General features: G+C 33.3%; 3 protein-coding genes across 5 annotated transcripts; 2 read left to right on the top strand and 1 right to left on the bottom strand.

Annotated features, from left to right (window-relative positions):
* The first annotated feature begins 4,139 nt into the window (after positions 1–4,139).
* On the top strand, positions 4,140–8,154 carry LOC103494043 (phosphoserine phosphatase, chloroplastic). Its single transcript, XM_008455052.3, has 8 exons — positions 4,140–4,354; positions 4,796–5,025; positions 5,408–5,540; positions 5,618–5,725; positions 6,927–7,020; positions 7,174–7,323; positions 7,398–7,451; positions 7,765–8,154. Exons 2-8 carry the CDS (start codon positions 4,803–4,805, stop codon positions 7,888–7,890), a joined length of 888 nt encoding a protein of 295 aa, XP_008453274.1. The 5' UTR covers positions 4,140–4,354; positions 4,796–4,802; the 3' UTR covers positions 7,891–8,154.
* A 2,183-nt stretch (positions 8,155–10,337) lies between these two features.
* On the top strand, positions 10,338–14,896 carry LOC103494044 (uncharacterized). Of its 3 annotated transcripts, none has more exons than XM_017045944.2 (5): positions 10,344–10,604; positions 10,965–11,005; positions 11,092–12,152; positions 12,868–13,268; positions 13,945–14,896. In XM_017045944.2, exons 3-5 carry the CDS (start codon positions 11,258–11,260, stop codon positions 14,698–14,700), a joined length of 2,052 nt encoding a protein of 683 aa, XP_016901433.1. In that variant the 5' UTR covers positions 10,344–10,604; positions 10,965–11,005; positions 11,092–11,257; the 3' UTR covers positions 14,701–14,896. The 3 variants fall into 3 exon arrangements, with proteins under 3 accessions (XP_050937028.1, XP_016901433.1, XP_016901434.1); XM_017045945.2 differs by having other exon boundaries at positions 10,344–10,619; XM_051081071.1 differs by having other exon boundaries at positions 10,338–10,604; positions 10,965–12,152.
* Positions 14,897–15,640: 744 nt separating this feature from the next.
* Positions 15,641–18,637, bottom strand: LOC103494047 (glycine-rich RNA-binding protein 2, mitochondrial). Its single transcript, XM_008455058.3, has 5 exons — positions 18,474–18,637; positions 17,629–17,784; positions 17,450–17,518; positions 17,058–17,164; positions 15,641–16,387 (listed from the first exon to the last, which is right to left on the bottom strand). Exons 2-5 carry the CDS (start codon positions 17,771–17,773, stop codon positions 15,851–15,853), a joined length of 858 nt encoding a protein of 285 aa, XP_008453280.1. The 5' UTR covers positions 17,774–17,784; positions 18,474–18,637; the 3' UTR covers positions 15,641–15,850.
* Positions 18,638–20,075: the final 1,438 nt, after the last annotated feature.

The following is a 20,075-nucleotide window of genomic DNA, read 5'->3' as shown; positions in this document are numbered from 1 at the left end:
TCCATGTTCTTTCATGGCGGCTGGGCGGCTGCATGTATGGCAATGTGGAAGAACTACTACTCATTTTCTTTTTCTAATATGAATGACTTTTTTTTATGCTTTTTTGCATCTTCATTTTCTTTATTTCTCATTCATATACTATTCTGTCAAATCTTTGTTGATTTTATACATAAATTTACTTATTATTTGTCTTTACGGGGTTTCGTTGGGGGGTGTGGCAGGGATCGATGATCTTTCGGTTAATGCGTAAGTAAGCTACATATAGTTAAAAGTATATATATAATATATATGAATCAAGGTTTGTTTCGTTTAACTTACGTTTATGTAGCTCATGCATGCAATGTATTCGACAATGTGTCTTTACGTGTTGTAATTAATATTTTATTTAGTGACATTTTTTGGCGTTTAGCAATGTGGTTTTTTTTCTTGTGGTGAAAATATAAGTCAATTTGGGGAAAAGATTGTGAAGTGTGGCAACAAATAATATATAGTTTTTTGAAATATTTTTAAAATTTATTTTAAAGCGTTTTTATAAAATTTAATTAAAAACGATTTAAAATATAAAATCAAAGAACTCTAATCAATCTAAACATGTCTTACATAGACCAATATGCACATTCCCAAAGGAAATGACCTAAAGTGAACTATCGTCATGTTTAGCAATTCGTAATTAAATTGGTGTAGTCGAAATTGGCTTTAATGAAAAAACGTAATTGAATTTTTTTTATTTTTTTCCAATCACAGTTGACCACAATGTACATTCACTTAAAATTATGAATTTGCCACATTTATCGTTAGTGTTATTACTTCACCTTAACTGTAACCGTAACAATAAAGATATCAATTAATAAACGTAACAAATACACACTTCTCATTATCATCACTATCTATAAAGACAATGGATTCCACATTAACAATAACGATATTACTTCACCCCTTATTAACAATAACCATAACAATAAAGATATCAATTAATAAACGTAACAGATACAGACTTCCCATTATCATCACTATCTATAAAGACAATGAATTCTACATTATTAACAGTAACGATATTACTTCACTTTATTAACAGTAACAACAAATTCCATATCGTTATCGTTATTACTTCACTTTAACAATAACGATAAAGACAATGATTTCACAGTTTAAAAAACACAATCAGATTGAGCAATCTTTTACTGTCTATTAATCATATTATCGGACTACAAGAAACAAGAATCCATAAAATACAATCAAACGTGACTAACTTGTTAAAGTAGTATTAATGAATTTACGTACATTTGGCCATAGATAAACATTGCTTAAAATCATATCAAAAGAGATAATATTAGTAAAGTAAGCATTATTTTATTATATTAAATTAAGGTTTTGAATTTTGTCATTTTTCAATAAATGTGTATGAACGTATGTCATTGGTTTTGACAATTTGTCTACACGTAAGCACGAATGTAGGCATATGCAACTGCCACATAGGCAGCCTTACTTGACAACTAACTCATCAGCAACCCCATGAAGGGGAACCTAAGGAAAGGAAAAAAAAAAAGTGAGTTTGGAGAGAAAAGAACACAGTTGGCTGTGGTAGTTTGTGTATAGTTAGAATTGGTTTACTGAGTTTGGTTGCCACCTCCACCTGACACTTATCCTTTAATTTAATCGTTTCCGATTTAAAAATTTTATCTTATTTTATTTGTAATAGATTGCAATAGATTATTATTATGTATATTTACGATGATATATATAGATAATAATATTTTGGAATAATTGCAAATATAACAATTATATTCAAAATAATGAAGTATATATAAAAATATTTTAAAAATCCATCAATGATAGGAGTATATCATTGATAGACTATGTAGTAAATGTTGGTCTATCACTGATAAACCATAAGAGTCTATCACCAATAGATTTTACTACATAGGCAATTTTTTAAAATTATTGTTACATACTTAATAATTATTCTAAAAATTGTTATCCATTATAATTACCCTAATATTTTGTTGTATTTATAAATACTTTATATTAGATTTTGGCTATAAATTTTTGTAGTTTGAGTTTTAAAATGGTATCGCTTGATTTCAATTCGGATTATTAGATTTAGAAATGATAAATAGTAGGAAATGATAAAGCGGATAAAATATTAATGATAAATCAAATGTTGGGAGATTTTGTTATTTAATGGATTTTTTTCAAGTATAAAATATAAATAGTTTGTTTTTTTTTTTTTAATTTATTATTATTCTTTAAAAAACCGTTCAAAATTTTAATAATTTTACGTTTGTAAATTTAAGTCTTTTGGTTTGTTTGGATCATATGTTTCAATTTTTTCACATATTCACTTTAGAATTTTTACGTTTATTCTCTATCAATTATATTAATTTAAAATAATTATAAATTAATATTTTGAAAAATAATTTTAATAGTGAAATTTTTTTTAGTACAAGTTGAGGGTAGGTTTTAAACTTGAAACTTCTCGATCTTCAATGTATAGGTGTCAATTGAGTTAAACTCGTGTTTTTTTTAATTTAATTAGTCGACATTTAATATTGAAAAACGAGTATTGAATAAGAAATTCAAGAATTAAATTTAAACAATACTCTTATCTCAACCATAAGTTTGTAACATTTTGAGATCATCTATGAGCAAAATTGAAATCAAACTCAAATCAAAATACTTAATAACATTACGTAACTGAGGAGGTGTATAATAGCAAACCAACATCAATGGTGTTTACGATCGAAATCTATATAGTGATTTTGAAAGCCTTTCATCTTACCATCTTTCTTTCTTTTTACATATTTATCGAAAACTCTCACTCTCTTTTACACATTCATATAGAAGAAACTATATTTTCACAAGTCCTACATCCTAAATATACATTATTCCTTCCTATCAAACTTAATTAAAATTTCCAAATACTCCTCTAGATCTAGAACTCAATTGAAAAATAGTTTCAAAATGCAGATTTTTTTTTAAAAAAAAAAAAGAAGTATTTTTTTCTCCCTTATTTTATTTTATTTTATTTTGGAAAAGTGTTGGCGTGTAGATCTTAGTTAATTTGATGTGATATAATTTTTCTGTTTTTGTGATTTAAATTGGATTAAATGAGCTCACATCAAAAGGGCTAATTTTGCAAAGGCCTCCTTTTGTTTGTTACTTGTCGTGTGGGGAAGAAGGTGGCCAAATTAAACCATAGGCCTTTGGGAAAATGTGTGAAGCTAAATTTTACTAGAGAGGAAATTGCTCTTCTTCTTTTCATTCTTTTTATTTTCTTTACCTAGTTTTGAGGTTCAATTTTGGTTTCGAGTCTTAAAATGTTACATTTTCAGTCCACAGATTTTGAGTTTTATGTCTATTTAGACGTTGATTGATATTGATAGTGAAAATTTGATTGACATTGTTGGAAAATATTACACCAGGATGTCACGAGATTAGGGTTTTATATGCATTTCATGTGGTAATTTTGATCCCCATCTCGGGCAAAATTGGCCATAGAATACCTTACAAAACGCATGTGAAACTCATTTGATATCGAGACTTCTTCGACGAATCTCAAGAAAAATTCATGAACTCCAATTGAGATTTATCATCTACACTTACCAAGATTCATGAAAAAGTCGAAATTAGTTGAAGGATTTCATGATAAACAATAACATAAACTCAGATTAACTTAACATCTCAGTAATGACTACATCAGATTTCTCATCTATTTCAACCTACAAATCTAAAAACATAAACTAAACAACTAAGAACAAAAAATAAAAAACTAAAAGCAAAAACCGAAAACAAAGTAACTCACCTTGTTTGAATCTAGAGAAGCATGAATCGAGTAAATTCGAAAGATTTTGGGATGGTTATCGACAGTAGCATGAAAAGTTTCGAGGGTTTAGCGCGTTCTATGAGAATATCAAACGGTCGATATTTCAGTCATTTGTTATATCACTGGCTTAGTGACACACTCGATTGAGAGAGATAGAAAAATTTTATTGAAATAGTTTTTATATTTTGAAAAGAATATTGGAGACAATCTAACCGAGATTGACCAAGAAAAATAAAATTAAAAGATTTCTAAAAAACGTACTATTTTAAAATATAAAACCAAAACAATGCAGATATATCAATTTCCCCTCGTTTTTCTTAAAAGAAAAAATAATTTGATTTTCAACCATTAAAACACACCTTCAAAACTTACTTCAAACCTTTTCCAAAATCGTTTCCGAAAGGTAAATTTCAAAAAAAAAAAAGAAAAAAGAGCCAAGTCGAAGGTGGAAAATAGCTCTCTCCAACAACAACTTTGATTATTATCGCGAAAAAAATTCACAGATCCAGAGAAGAAAGAACACAAAGCTTTGTAAATTTCTGATCCTTTGTCTTCGTATTCCACATTTTTCTTTCTATAATCAATCTCAATCTGTTTGCTTCATTGCTGTTCATTTTTCACTCGCACCCATTTCAGTTTCCTGTTTGTTTGTTTGGTTTCTGGGGAAGATTTGTTGAAACCCCCGGAAAGGAAAGCTTAGTATAGGTTAAATTTATCTTCCTACTCTTTTTTTATTGTTCTTCGTGATTTTGTTTTGGATTTTTATGATAAATTTATGTTGTCTTTTGGGTTTTATGAGTTCATGTGGATCTAGGTTCCTTAAATCATATTATATCACATAAATAATACTGGGTTGTTGCTGATTTAATGATTTCTTTTGATGGGTTTTCTTTTATTTCGAACTGGGTTAGTGTTGGAGTGTATGTGTCGATCAGGTTCACTGATTTGGATACTTTGTTATGTTTATGACAGATAATTGATGGAAAGTTTGTTGAGTGCACGAATCAAACCATTACCTACTCATTGTAGACAAATTCATTCCTCATTTCGTCCTAAGTTGTTCTTGCAATTTGCTAGAAGATTGGATAAAGGGGGAATGGAGACGGGGAGATGTGGTATGTCATTCAATCCAATTGCCGCTTCAGTTCAGCCAATTGAAGGCCCTACACTTTCCAAATTCAACAACACATCACCATCTAAAGGTCACTACAAATTTCTTGAATATATTGTCCTCTCTCTGTGTCTGTACTGTTTATCTATTTCATAGGAATAGAATCTGATTAACATGATAATATTTTTTTGGTAGCAGCCACAAATAGTGTAGAGTCGGTGGTTGACAATACAGGTGGAAGGGAATTGTCTTTTAGCTTCTTCTTCTTTTTTTTTGGGGAGGGGGGGGGGGGGGGGGGGGGGGGTTCAATATGAGCTATGAAGGGAAAAATGGAAATGTGATATTTCAGTAATCGGTGAAATAACTATGCCTGAGCTTTTCTTGTTACTGAGTTCATTAACCCAATTTTGGTAGATATTCTTTCATATCTCTTTGTTGGTTAGTGGTGTTAAACTTTCCTCTCAAAATATCAGAGGTGTTGGAACTGTGGAGAAGTGCAAATGCAGTATGCTTTGATGTAGATAGCACAGTTTGTGTAGATGAAGGCATTGATGAATTAGCAGATTTTTGCGGAGCTGGAGAGGCGGTTGCAGAATGGACTGCTAGGTTTGATTTGTTTGCTTTTTACATGATTTAATTGGCATCTATGAATTTTCATTAACTGAAATTTAAGTCTGGCTCAGGGCAATGGGTGGTTCTGTTCCGTTTGAGGATGCTTTGGCTGCTAGACTTTCTTTGTTTAACCCTTCTCTTTCCCAAGTTGAGGAATTTCTTGCTAAGAGACCTCCAAGGTATGGAGCTATATTCCACATGCATTAACATTTTTCCTTAACCATGGAAGGATACCAAAAATGGGTTGGGGGATTATGGACATACATGTCTATAGAACATTTGTGTACTCTGATATAGACTAGGTGCTTTCTGTTTCTAAGACTACCGGTAAATAAAGGGTAGCGATAAGAGAGAATGAATTCAATCTATAGTGGCCATCTACCTAGGATTTAATATCCTACAAGTTTCCTTTATTGTAGGGTCAAGCAGGTTGTCTTAAAAAGAAACTTAAATAGGTCGCAAAAGATACACATACTTGGATAATGTCATCCACTACCATGACTGCTTGTTTGGCTAGATCAAATGATGTTGGTTTATCATCTTTCTTTCTGTATTTTTCTTAACATAATGCAAGATGGTTATTTTATTTCTCTTTTATCTTGTCGAAAAATACTCTTTAGACCACTAATGTGTTAGGTACTAGATATTTAGTATAATGTTCATTAAGGGATATAAGAGTAATTAGATAGGTAGGAAGTTACTAGTAGTTATTGTATAAAGGCAGTTACTAGGCTGGTTCCTACTTGTTACAAGTAGAGGGAGGGTAAGTGAGAGTAAGGGAGGTTATTCTGTAGAGTGATCTAGGACTTAGGTGAGAGTACTCAAGAGGGAGGGGTTCCAAGTGCCTTATACTTGGGTTTATCTTGTATTTTCTTATAGTTACATATTACATTATAATAAATTCAAATCTTGTTCTTGTTAGGAAGTATCCTAACATAGCGTTATTAGTAAGATCATTCAGCTCCAAGGGCATTCAGATATGATATTCAAATTTGTTTTTCTTAATATTTTTATTTTAACAGCCACCTGTTCCATTAGCATATAAGTCTTCTAAGTAATCTTTTTATAGAATGTCTGGATTTCTTATTCTGGGAAGATGCATTATTATAACAATCAAACTGATCAAATTTCCACATAAGAATGGGCATGAAAAGTTTTCATTGAATGTGAAGTAGTTTATGTGGTAATTCTTGAAACAAGACTTTGCAATCACTGTAAAACGGTATAAGACCATTTTTGCTTCAAATCTTCAAACCGACTCTTAAAAGGTAGGAGTAAAGAGCAGGGGTCTATTGTTTGGCTTTTCTCGTTAATTCTCCAGCTTATTCTGTTAAAAGTTTTCTAGTCCTATTTTCCATAGTGCTGATTGTTACTCTTTAGGCTTTCTCCAGGTATTGATGAGTTAGTTAAAAAGCTAAAAGCTAACAGCATTGATGTATATCTGATTTCGGGAGGCTTTCGTCAAATGATCAATGTAAGTTCATGGCTACTTGTGGTTTAGGGCCCTCATGTTTGTTACTTTGAATTCATTTCATCAAAGACTAATCAATTTCTAATATCAGTTTTAGGAAAATTAATGAGGCATTGATGTTCATTATTATTAATCAACGAGCTACTTTATGTGAAGCCTGTTGCATCAATTCTTGGCATTCCACATGAGAATATTTTTGCCAACCAATTGCTTTTTGGAAGCAATGGTGAATTTATGGGGTTCGACAAAAATGAGCCTACTTCAAGGAGTGGGGGAAAAGCAGTTGCGGTACAACAGCTGAGGAAGGTACAATCATTGCGTTTGGTAAGACATCCGGTTGATTTTTCTTATACAAGTTTTGATTCAGGTTGGTTTTGCAGGCTCGTGGATACAAGACATTGGTCATGACCGGGGACGGTGCAACTGATCTTGAGGTGAGAAGAGACCTTTGATCCGCCATTTTCTTTTTCATCTGAAATGTTTTATTCTAGACAATCATGGTTACCTGTTACCAGCTAATCCTTCATAGGCAAACGACTTCCACTTACTACCTTCATAATTTTGGCTTCATGCTTATATTTTTCTTCTTCATGGTTTTAGTTTATTAAATACGATGATTATATTCCAACTAATTTGACAAGGGATCTTAAACATAACTGAGCTGAATGTGCTGTAAAGTTATCCGACAGATGAGCCTGGTTTTGTATTTTCATTCTTCTAATTCCAATGCATTTTCTTTCTGTTTAGGCTCGTAAACCCGGAGGTGCTGACTTGTTTATATGTTATGCTGGTGTTCAACTTCGAGAAAAGGTCGCTTCAAAAGCTGACTGGCTGGTTTTCAATTTTGTAGATATGATCAGCTCCCTTGACTAACACATTTTTTTCTTCAGAACTGCACACGTTTTGATCCTTACATCCTTTTTTTTTTTTTTTTTTGTTATTCTTATCTTGTATTGCTTGCCTGTTCCTTTATGGCTGCAGACATTTGCATTCAACACATCTATTCTAGTCTTTTGGGGGGAAAACCCCCCATTATCAAGTTTGTGAAACTCATACTGATAAAGTATAAACAAGGATTGGAATTCTGAAGCATTTTTTCTTCTCAATACACAAAATTTACCTTTTCACAGTTGTAAATGCTTTCACTATGAGGGTGAAAATTGGATTGACAAACTCGATCTCGATCATCCAAGTAAAAAGTAACTAAGCTTATCGATCGATTTTTGGTTTGCCCAACTTTCATATTATTTATTTGCTTACAGAGTAAAGGGCAAAATTTCTTTGTATGTTTATTTTTTAACCATAAGGATGGATTGCACACTGTCCTTGCAAAAAATCTCATAGTTGAGAGTACGTGTGCGAAAATATTGTTTCATATAAGGGTTAGGTATATTATTAAGATAAATTATAAATTTGGAGACTTTTCAAAAACAAACGTGGAATTTTATAAATTATGAGCATTTGGGAAAACTAAGGAAACCAATCGCAGGATTGATTTTGCTGCACTTAAGTTGGCATCTCGTGCTCACAATTTTTTGCTTTCAAATATGTGGCTTGAAGACTGCCTTTCATGGATAGATTCATCTCTTTCTTTTTTATTCGTGTCTTCAACTTGTGCTTAACAAAAATAACCGTTTTATTATTTTTGGAAAACTTTATATGCATGAATTCACTTCCTTGTTATTTGATGTTACATAACTCTCATTGTGGGTCTTGAAAACAATTAATGCAACACTTGCTATCATCCATATAAGATTGCTTACTTCATCAACAAACAATAATAATCAATGGTTTTGATTAACTTACAAAGTCCCTCTCTCACTAGTCATTGTCTCATATGATCTCTTGGGGGTCATTGATGACATTACCCTTCGTTGGTATTAGATTGTTCGCCAAACTTCAATGTAAATATTTCTTCATTTGACTAATCTCGACCACAAAACAAAATTGTATTGTTTAGATCTATCGTACTAGTTTAATTTGTTCATAGAAACAAAACTGAGACGTTAAAAACCGAAAAGCTACCATTTGATTTAAAATATAAAAATTAACTAAAGAGATAGATCAAACTTTAAACTTACTCATTGTTTTCCATATAAGATTTTTGTTTTTTCATTGACATTTCTTTCCAAATCAATGAGGTTCATAGGAAAATCAATCCAATGGAAGACAGAAAAGAAAATGGTGTTTTCTTTTTTAAAATAAGAAAGGGTAGAAATCTGAAAGCCACAACCACTTGATTTTTCTTTTTTCTTTCTAAAGTCAATTTTTTTCAAAGAAATAATACTAAAAGGACAAAATGCCAAAAGCCAAAAGCCAAAAGCCCAAAAAGGTATCTTTGCTTCTTAATCAACCATCTGTTTGCCTAATTAACATGTTTTTTCCTTTTTTACCCTTTTTATTAATACCCTTCCCTTATACGCTAATGGCCTTTTTTGTAATTGTAGGATTCCGTTTCCCGCCAAATTCTCTATGTTTTTATTTATTTATTTATTTATTTATATATGTATAAAAATAATATTTCTTTTTCTAGATGTTTTGAATTTATAATAACACCTCATAATTATTAATTCAAATACTTATTTTTACCCTAATAATTTAATAATAATTAACATGTATGATTTTTTAAACTATAATCGAACAAATTATCTTTTTAATTAGATGGATAGAAATTGAATATTCAATCTCGTGAAAAATTAGGTTTGACTTGAAATCGATGAAATTAATGTTATTTAATATATATCTTATTATGGTATAATAATTATTTTTATTTATGAAATTAATTTTTAACAAACGAATATTTACAAAGAGGAAGGGTTAAAAGTTTGAAACGGAATCATTAGTTTTGAACTATACTTGTTCGGTGGAAAAATAACTTTCATTAAAACGTAGAAGAAAACTCAAATGGTGATTCCTTGTTCACCATAATTAACTTAACAAGCCAATCTTGAAAAGAGCAAATCAAATAACGAAATGCAAGGGGTCACTAACGTTTCCAACAAAATTAAAAGGGTAATTATAATGTGTAATACTTTTAAGAATAATAAATAAGTATATAGCAACATTTTAAAAAAATTGTAAATATAGCAAAGTTTATCAACGTAACAATCTTATGATTTATCGATCATAGACCAATATTTACAATATAGCCTATCGATAATAAACTCCTATTGTTAATAGACTTTCACAGATTTGGCTTATATTCGTAAATTTTTTATAACATTACTATCTACTTAATTATTTTAAATTTTTTTAATAATTTGGATGTGTAATTGTATAATGTGAAGTATTTATATTATGTATACCGGCCCTTTGTTAATGGTTTACCTTAGTAGATAACGGGGCAGCGGGTCCTATATTCTTCACCTTCAGAGCTATTTCCAACAACCGCCGCGGCCACGATAACGACACCTTCAAAGCCTCCTCGTTTCTTCGATTGGCTCGTTTTCTGGGACCTCCGTCTGAATTTCAATTTCTTTGACTTGACCCATTATTCGCCCTCTTCTTTGAGTTTCTTCATTGGCTTCGTGTACATTCTGTTCCTTATGGGAATTTGCAATTGCGTTAATGGGTTCTGCAGCAAAGAGGTTGTTCTTGAATGGGTATTTCTTTGATGTTTTGCAAGAACTTTCTGTTGGGGGTTGTGAGTTTTTCCTTTTTGTTGGTGGGTTTTGTGCGTTTTTGTGTTGGATTGGGGTGTTAAGCTGCTTTTGATTGTGTTGAGTCGAAATTGAATGTGTTCTAATAGATGGGTTCTTTGTGGTGTTGATTGGTTTTATGGTATAGATTAATTTTTTCGAAAGTTTGTGAAGTAAATGTGGCATCAAACTTTATATTTGATTCTGTTCAGTCTCTTCGTCTGCTTGTTTCTTCTAGGTTTTGGAATAATTTATACTGTTAAATCTTGCTGCCAAGGGATTGAAGTTTGTTTCGTCTCTTTTTTTCAGGGACGCTGGTTGGTTAACTTCACGGTGAAGGTGTTGCTCAGGTATCCCTTTTGAGCATCAAGTTAAAAATGGGAGATGTTATACTGTTTTAACTTCGTTTATTTAATGTGGATTTGGGATTTTGTAGTGTGATTTATTAAGTATAATGTTGGGAAGAAGTGGGCTTGCGGTACTTGGATTTAGATTGATGAACATTGTTGTATCTTGTGTTTGATTATGGGAGTTAGAACAAGAGGGAAGAATATTGTCGTGAAATTTGGCTAGTATCTTTGGCTGTGGAAGGGTGTGTTGGAATGGACTTGTGGGTAGTTGCAACTGCCGCTGGAGCTGGATGTTTAGCCAAGTATTGGCAGAAACTGTTGAAAGATGGGAATACTTCATCTCAAATGTCTTCTAGGAATTCTAGTAATGGGGAATTAGGATCTCTGGATCATCCCTTCCACCAAACAGAACAAGGAACAAAAGCAAGTGGAGATATTCTTGCTGGTGAAGAAGAGGTTCTGAATGGGAGAGATTATGTTGGGAGTCGATTCAATGTGGCTTCTACTAGTGGTTTTGATTGTGAAAAGATGGATAATATGGGGAATTGGCAGGAATACAATGGTCTTTCAGTATCCAATTTGCCACTGGAATTATCAACGGCAACAAGTAATGATCCTCAAACATTTGGGCATAGAAGTAGTGTAAACGTGAATGTGAATGATAATATGATTGATCAGCTGCCTTGTTCATCTTCTAGAGAACTGAACTGTTTTCGGCCAACTGTGAGGAAAATAGGATCTCTTAGACATAAACAGTCTTATGGGAGATTTATTAGACCACTTAGTTCATTAGAAAGTTGTGTGTTGTCTCATCTCTACAAGGAACATGTTGAAATGGAAGAGTACATCCTACATTCATTTCAGTCACCATCCAGATCAACTATGAGGCGGTTTGTTGTAAATGACGGAACCCGCATAGTCAGGCGGCGAGTTAGAGACTCTTTCAGCGTTCAGGTTGATATGGATGCAAGTAACTTCCATAAAGAACCATTTATTGGAAAGAACAGGAATATATATGGGATACCTTTGCTTCCGAAAACACGGTCTTTGAAGACCTCAGAGATGATAGACATCAATGGAGGGGGGAGACAAAGTGAAGCAAGCAGTGCCAGTCCAATGCATAATGAGAAGTTCCTCCATGCAAAAGGTGAATTTTATCATTTTAATGACCAATGGGATAACTCCCGGCTTTCACCAAATTATTTGCTTAGTAGAATATTATTTTCATTTCCATCAACAATAAACTTGGTAACTCAGAAATAAACTCCCTAGAACTTTAAAAATTCTAGAAACTCTATATCTTTCTCTCAAACTCATAGTTTAAAAAATAATGAGTCATTGTGACCTTATGCTGCTTTAAGTACGGCCAATTGGTATTTGTAAAGCTATTGATTTATTTGGAATGTCCTCTGTTTGAGAAGTAGGATTTTGAGGTCTTCTCAATACAATACTAAAAGACAAATGTTCATAAAAGTGAGCGACTTATAAATTAAGATTAGATTTGCCCAAGTCTAGAAGAGACCGAAATCTCCTAGTCTATGCCTATACCTCTCAATCTTCACAATGAGGAAATTTAATGATACTTGGTCGATCTAAGTGATCGTCATTAGAATGCATGAGCATTTCTTCTCTACTAGGAAGATCCAATTGCAGTCTGATTTCAGCATACTTGTTTCCCATGCACATTATGCATTCAGTTCTATTTGATAAAATTGATCCTAAAGAAAGGGAGCAATATAGGATTGAAGTTTTATTTTTCTTTTCCTCTCATTTGTTCTAGTCGAGGTATTTGTCACCAGTGTTCTTAATTCGTTACCACTTCATGAATTGTGCCTAAATTTACATTTTATTATGGTCACCAGATCGAATGATTCTATTCTGTCTTGGGATATCTATCGGCTTAATTTCCTTCATGGAAAATAAGCGTGAAATAGACAAGCTCAAAGAGTTGTTAAAGCATACTGAGAACTTGGTCCAAGATCTACAAGAGGAACTTGAGATGAAGGATTCTCTGACAGTGAAGGAACTTTCAAATGAGAATTGTGAATCAGTAGGCATATCTGAGAATTCATTCTTCAATGGGAAAGACCAGAATCTCAATCCTTCAGCTAAATCTGATGATAAGGAGTTATCCAAACCAAATCCCGAAGAGGATTCAGAATCTCTGAGTAAAATTGAAGCTGAGCTTGAAGCAGAACTTCAGAGGTTGGGACTAAATACTGAAACATCGAGTGCAGATAAAAGATTCGCTGATCTTCATGAGGTAATTGTGTCTATCCATTACATCGTTAAGCATGTGCATAAACAAAGATATGGTGGCATTTTTTTGTTGATTGCTTATTCCTTCTGTATTTACACATACATATGATTTCATTATTTCGCTGCAACCTTTTTTTCCTTTTTCCAAATTTAAGCATATAAATGTGATTTGTTCTTGTGGATACTCCCTTTTAAGTACATGGTCACGTATTGTGCTATTTTGATTATACGTTTTTTCTATAATTCAAATTTTCGGCTGTGTTTCATAGTTAGCTTTTATATTTGTGCTTATTATTGCCAGGATACTGAAGAGGAGATATTTAGACTGTTTTCGTTGAAGTCTTTGATAACCATAAATCGCGAATGTCATTTAGGCCCTTCATTTTCCCCCCCATTGGCAGCCAACAGTTCTTGTGCTTATGTGTCATGGTTTGGTCCTTAATTTACAAATTAGAAAACTTGTAGAACAAATGTAAGCTATACATAAAACACTGCACAGCACAGTTTAGTTCATGGATCACAATTAAAAGAGAGCATTTGATGTACACAGGGAGATTGGCCGACATTTTTGTGTTTTGTGCTGCCAATGAGGGAATCGAATTGTTCTGAAGAATGATAAAAATGATAATGTATGTAGAACTTGTTGTTTAGTGTTCATATGGAGCAATTTCTTTTTGCAGCTAGATCAAGAATTTACGGTAGATTTTTCTGAAGGTGAGTTGAGAGCTGACATGATCAATGATCTAAGTCCTAAGCTTCAGCAAAATCAAGATGCAAGTGAGTTTACCTCCTCGGGTAACTACACAGTTTCACCTTGGGAGCTTAGTGTTCGACTACACGAAGTCGTTCAGTCAAGGCTCGAAGCACGTGTGAGAGAGCTCGAAACGGCCCTTGAGAACAGCGAGAGGAGACTTCACAGCATTGAAGCCAAGCGAACTGATTCTTGGAAAGAATTCACCCATAATGAAATGCTACATTCATCTAGTGAAGAAAGTCTAACTGCTCAACCCCTTGTTATGAATTTATCAGGAGAAGCTCTAGATGCCTACAACGATGCATATAATGAGTTGATGGATATCGACGATTCAGAAGAAGAACCTATGCATTCGCCTTCAACAGGTGATGAAAGTAAGCATTCACAAAGCCAAACTACTGTTAACGGTCATCCATTTTCAGTTCAGAATGGGAGAAGAAACGGATCGATAAGCCTGGGTCGGATACTTGTTGAGGAGAAAATGAAAAATTCTTATAAAAAGTTTGGCACAATGAATGGAGAGTCAAATGAGGTAGATGGGAGTGAAGATGAAAGCAGTGATTATGATGATGAGGTAGAAAAGCAGTTGATAAAGCAGATTGTTGAGAAAACCAGAATGGGTTCTCCTGTGGTTCGGAATGCACAAAGATGGTTATTTTCGATGGATAAAGATGATGGCTGAGGCAGTTATAGAAGACGATAGATAATGTAAGTTTAGAAATACGCCCAACGAAAAGAAAAAAAAACCAAAAAAACAAAAAGAGGAGTGCTACAGTAAAAGAGCTCGGCCCCCACATTGATCAATCATTAATGTAAACGCTATACATTATCATCAATTATTATTTTGCTTCAACGAGCTTTCTTTATATAGTGCATCATATAGTTTGCGTTCAACTAGCTTTCCGTATATAGTTCTGAACCAAGTCTAGCTTTGTTGTATTAATTACTTAATTGTTGAACTATGGCACCAAGGCCATCCTTACCTTAATATAACGTAAATATTTAAAAAGTGGTGGCTTCTTATGATTACGTTTGGGTGAAATTACACCTTATCGTTACTGTTGTGTTTAAAATTATAGATTACCATTATTACTCGAAAAAACTAAAAAATTTCCTTTTACAATTTAACACATGAAGTTAGATAAGCATTGCAAATATTGACATAATCACTACAATAGCCCATACGATCGAAGTTTAACCATGATAATAACAATGAATATATCATGACATTAAAAATGCAATCAAATGCAATTGGATCACATTTGAAATTTAGTCCATTACAATTGACCTATCAAAACAAAACAAGTATGATAAAACCATGCTATTAGACTAGACCTACCAACCTCCATATGGTTCACTCTTGTGCACCCAGGAATGTTAACTTTAAACCCTAATCACAAACTTCTCCGTTGCACCAAATAATTTTTAACTCAACTTTTTGAGTCCAACCAATAGACTCTTTACTTCAAAACACAACCAAACGACACCGACACCGACACCAACAAATACTTTCTATGGAGTTGAGAGATATAATAGACAAAAACGAGAACAATGTAGTATGGCTGCAAACAACACTGGAGTCCCCCCACCGACCATAATAAGAGAAGATGGTACCCTCCTAATAGAGCAGGGGCAAAAAAACACTACTTATTTATCATTGAGAAACTAGATTGGAAGTTCAATTGAAAATTCACAATCATCGAAGCAAGTCTCAAACATATGGAAACAAAGTCAGAGGGTTCCAGTATGGTAGAATGTAGGGAAAATCTACATAGCCATAACCAAAAATGCTGGATGAAGTTGACTATGGATAGTGCATATGGAAAAATCTATCAGGCTCTTTTAGCAAAGTCGTCTGTGTCATCTCCGTCCCTAGCATTTTCTTCGAATTGCTCCTCTCCAGATGCATTCATGGAATTTGTTTCGTTGCTGCCAAATTGTCCCTCCCCACTACCATTGGCAAAATAGTCGCCGCCACTGCCGCTACCAAAACCTGCATTACTTTCGCTACCGAATGTGTTTCCAGAAGCAAAATTGCTAGCAGCGTTATAGCCAGCATCATTTCCACCGAAGCCACCAACACTTCCACGGTTGTCACTGGCATAATCGTTGCTATAATTTCCTCCACTTCCTCGGCCATAATTGCCTCCAGCACCACCACCACTATAGCCACCACCTCCATAAGCCCCACCACCACCTCCGTAACCCCCACCAGCACCATAACCACCACCAGCACCATAACCACCACCACCACCGTAACCGCCACCACCGTAACCGCCGCCGCCGCCACCATAACCACCACCACCACCAAAGCCACGAGGTCTATTATCATTAGCATAATTCACTCTCACCCGGCGACCATGAAGGTCCTGTTGTAGAAGGAACAGAAATATTATTAACCTGAGTCATTTGATTTACTGTTTCGAAAATGTAGACTACCAAATTAAATTAACTAAAAAGAATGAATCTTGATAATTAGTCAGTCGGTTTAATATGATTTGTTCTCATAGATTTGAAAGTGGAACAAGTCTCCAAATTCCATACATCATAATCACTCATCACTTTAGCATTTCTTCTTCTACAAATATCTAAATGGCAATTTTGTATGCTAACCTTACCATCTATTTGAGAATATAAGTAGAAAGGAAAGCCTCCAATATACAAATTTATCACACAGGACAGTTCCTAAAACACTTTACATTATAACACAAATAAACTTTTTGAGCACAGTACGAAGAACGGCCTACTATACCTCCACATTTTAAAGCTCTCGATATCGCTGTGTCACTAAAATTTGCTACAGAAAATGTGGCATTTAAGGTATTGCATGAAGACATTTACACAAGATCAATTAACATAAATGCATTAACAAGATACAGTCATCTTCATAAAAGTAGCTCAGCCGTTAAGAATGCAGACAACTGCCATGAAGCATTATATGAGCTGTGATGCATTAATTCAACAATATATTGCAGCATATGAATATAACACAACGTTTTATCCTTTTCAATCTCAATGTCTCAACTGCAGAATCGTTACCTGTCCATCCAATGCCTGGATGGCACTAGAGGCCTCCTCACTAGAGGTGTAAGTCACAAATCCGAATCCTCTGGATCTTCCAGTTTCACGGTCTACGATGACCCTAGCTATAATGGTGGCAAAGAAAAGAAGGGTAAACAAGGAAAGCAACGTTTATTAAAAAAAAATACAGACTTGGCATAAACAAGCAGTGTCCAGCTACAACGCCCGAGCCACTGGCTCAGCCTTATAGCAGAAGATATTTAATATTTATATTTAAAACTTAAAGAGACGTGATTCCTCGAGCAGATCTGACTATAGAGGTTCTGAAGTTTATTATTCCATATTGCATTTATGTTACGTATACTTCAAAGATAACCTCCGACACTCTGTAAATGATTTAGGGGATATACCTTCGACTACTTCCCCATATTTGGTAAAGGCTTCCCTGAGACTTTGATCATCAGTGCTGAACGAAATACCTGGAAAACGTAGATACAAGCACAAGAATCAAGATAATGACAAATAAATTGACGTATACACGTTCTTCAAATAAAAAAATAATAACAATAACAAAGTATTCTCAGAGAACCTCCGACAAAAACTTTTGAACTTTCCATGGAAGACATCCATCGTACAGCTTGACAGAGAGACAAACTGGAACGGTGCAAATCTAATCCAACCCTCTTATTTGCACCCTGCCTCAGTATATTTCCAAACTTACTTAAAAAAGCCATTTTGAAGCAACCTGAAAGAAACAAATGGCGAATATTTAACCAACGATTCAAAGGCAAAAATGAAAGTTTCCAGTTAGCCGCAGATTAAATTACATTCAACTTCTATTTTCAACAAATTAGAGTACACACACAAACACTGTCGCAACACAATTATTAACAAACTCATTGCAAGAACGTACCAAATCCGACCAAACAAGAGAATGTAAGAAAAAGAACACTGGAAATGAGTGAAATACGGTACGTGTGTACGTAAGAACGTCCATACCTATCCCTATAGATGCCAACGTGCATAAGCTCTGTTTTGGTGGTTAATAAAAACATTTCAATCACAACAAGGTGATCCATATTCTGTACCACTAAGCTAGTTTACATATCGTAAGAAACGAAACCCAATATCCAAAACAAGACCCAAACACAAAAAATGAAAAGCAGCCTGTGATGAAGAGTTCGAATACGCAAAAGGTGAGATAGAAAAAGACTCGTCGCCTATTCCCTACTATCATCTCATCCAGTTCCCAAACCCCAAAACCCAGTGGGAAAAACAATTAGAGAGTGATAAGAACACATCGATCGAGTGTCCTAGTGCGAACATTTTTCAACGATTATACAACAAATACAATCGGAAAAGCATAAACAAACAAGAAGATAACGATCAAGTAGAAGAAACATAAAGAAATGACGAAGTGAGTAAAGATTAAACCTTGTTCTGCTTCTTCCTCAGCTTGCTCGCGATGCAAAAACCCTAGAAGCTTCACTGATCAGTCGGGTGGTTTATGCCGAATGTGAGAAATGAAGAGTATATATAGAGGGAAGCGGGAGAAATCTGGGCCGTCGGATCAATTGATGACGGTGCAAATTGCAAATTAAGGACGCAAAGAAAAATATCTTTTTGGATATGAAATTTTAGACTTTTTGACAATTTTATAACACTTTGTCCTAATTTTGTAAGATTAGTATTTGGGCTAAAATGGTAATAAAGTCTCTCATTTTCAATAATTTATTATATGTTTGATGATTATTTGTGTTTTTTTAGTGCAACAATTTACGGGTTGGAGATCCGAACCTTTCACTCGAGGATAGGAAGTCGCTTAAATTGGCTTTGGCTACTTAGGTCTTATTTAGTAATTATAGTTTTATAAGAGTAATATTGGACTAACGTGGTAACGATTTATTTCTTATATTTTCTTTTGTAATGATAATACGGGTTCTGTTTGCTCATTACGATTATCATGTTTTTTCAAGAATTAAACGTTGTTTTTTTTTTTAAGACAATTGTTGAGACGAGAGATTGAACTTTCGACTTCAAAAATTGAAGGTCATGCAGTTGATATCGAGCTAAGCTCGCTTTAGGATTAATTGTCAAATTTTACGACTTAGTAATTTAGACTTTTTATCTTATAAACATACTATATTTATATTCATTTACTAATCTAGTTATATAATAAAGTTTTTATTGAGTCTTGATAGTAATTTTCAAGATAAGAAGCAAATTGTTACATGTTTAGAGTACGAGACATAATCGTAATAATTATAATAATTGGGATAGAAAACAAATATTTTAGTGACGTGTGATCTCAAAATCGAGATAAAATGACATATTTGGATTTTTCCTTAGGTTACATATATCTCTTATCTCAATGTATATGATCACTTACATGTTCGATTATATTGATACAAAATTTATATTTGTATTAAAATTATCGATATCTCCAATTTTGATATTTATTTAAGAATTACACGTGCGATTATATTGATACACTTATATACATGTAAAGGCACGTGGTAATACACTAATATTACATGTTACAAATTCACCTAATTTTTAACGACGAACGACCCATCATATATGTTCTGCTCGCCAATTCTACACACGTACAACATCACAAATGAAATTGTAAATATAAAATTAAGATTGGATGTCTTTCCCCTCTAGCAATAACATTAACCTTAAAAAAACAAAAACTGTTTTTTTTTTTGTTTTTTAAATATAACTACTAATCAAATGATTATCTAATAATTAGCATCACATTAGAGAGATCGAAAACATAAACTTTTGAAATGTTAGTTGTTAGGTAGCACTTTTAGGAATAACAAACTCTATTCAACATAGACTCCTATATGTAATATTACTTATTATCGACAAACTTCGAAAGTTTAACCTAAAATTTGATATATTTACGAATCATGTTACATTATTAATCGTTTGAGTCTAATTGCTATATCTATTTTATTTAAAAATGAAACGGTTGATAACTCTACGACTAAATTTGTAATTTTTAACTAAATGAAAACGAAGAGAAAA

This window comes from Cucumis melo, chromosome 2 (assembly GCF_025177605.1).
Source record: "Cucumis melo cultivar AY chromosome 2, USDA_Cmelo_AY_1.0, whole genome shotgun sequence".
Lineage (NCBI taxonomy): Eukaryota > Viridiplantae > Streptophyta > Magnoliopsida > Cucurbitales > Cucurbitaceae > Cucumis > Cucumis melo.
This window is presented reverse-complemented; position numbering and strand designations above follow the sequence as displayed.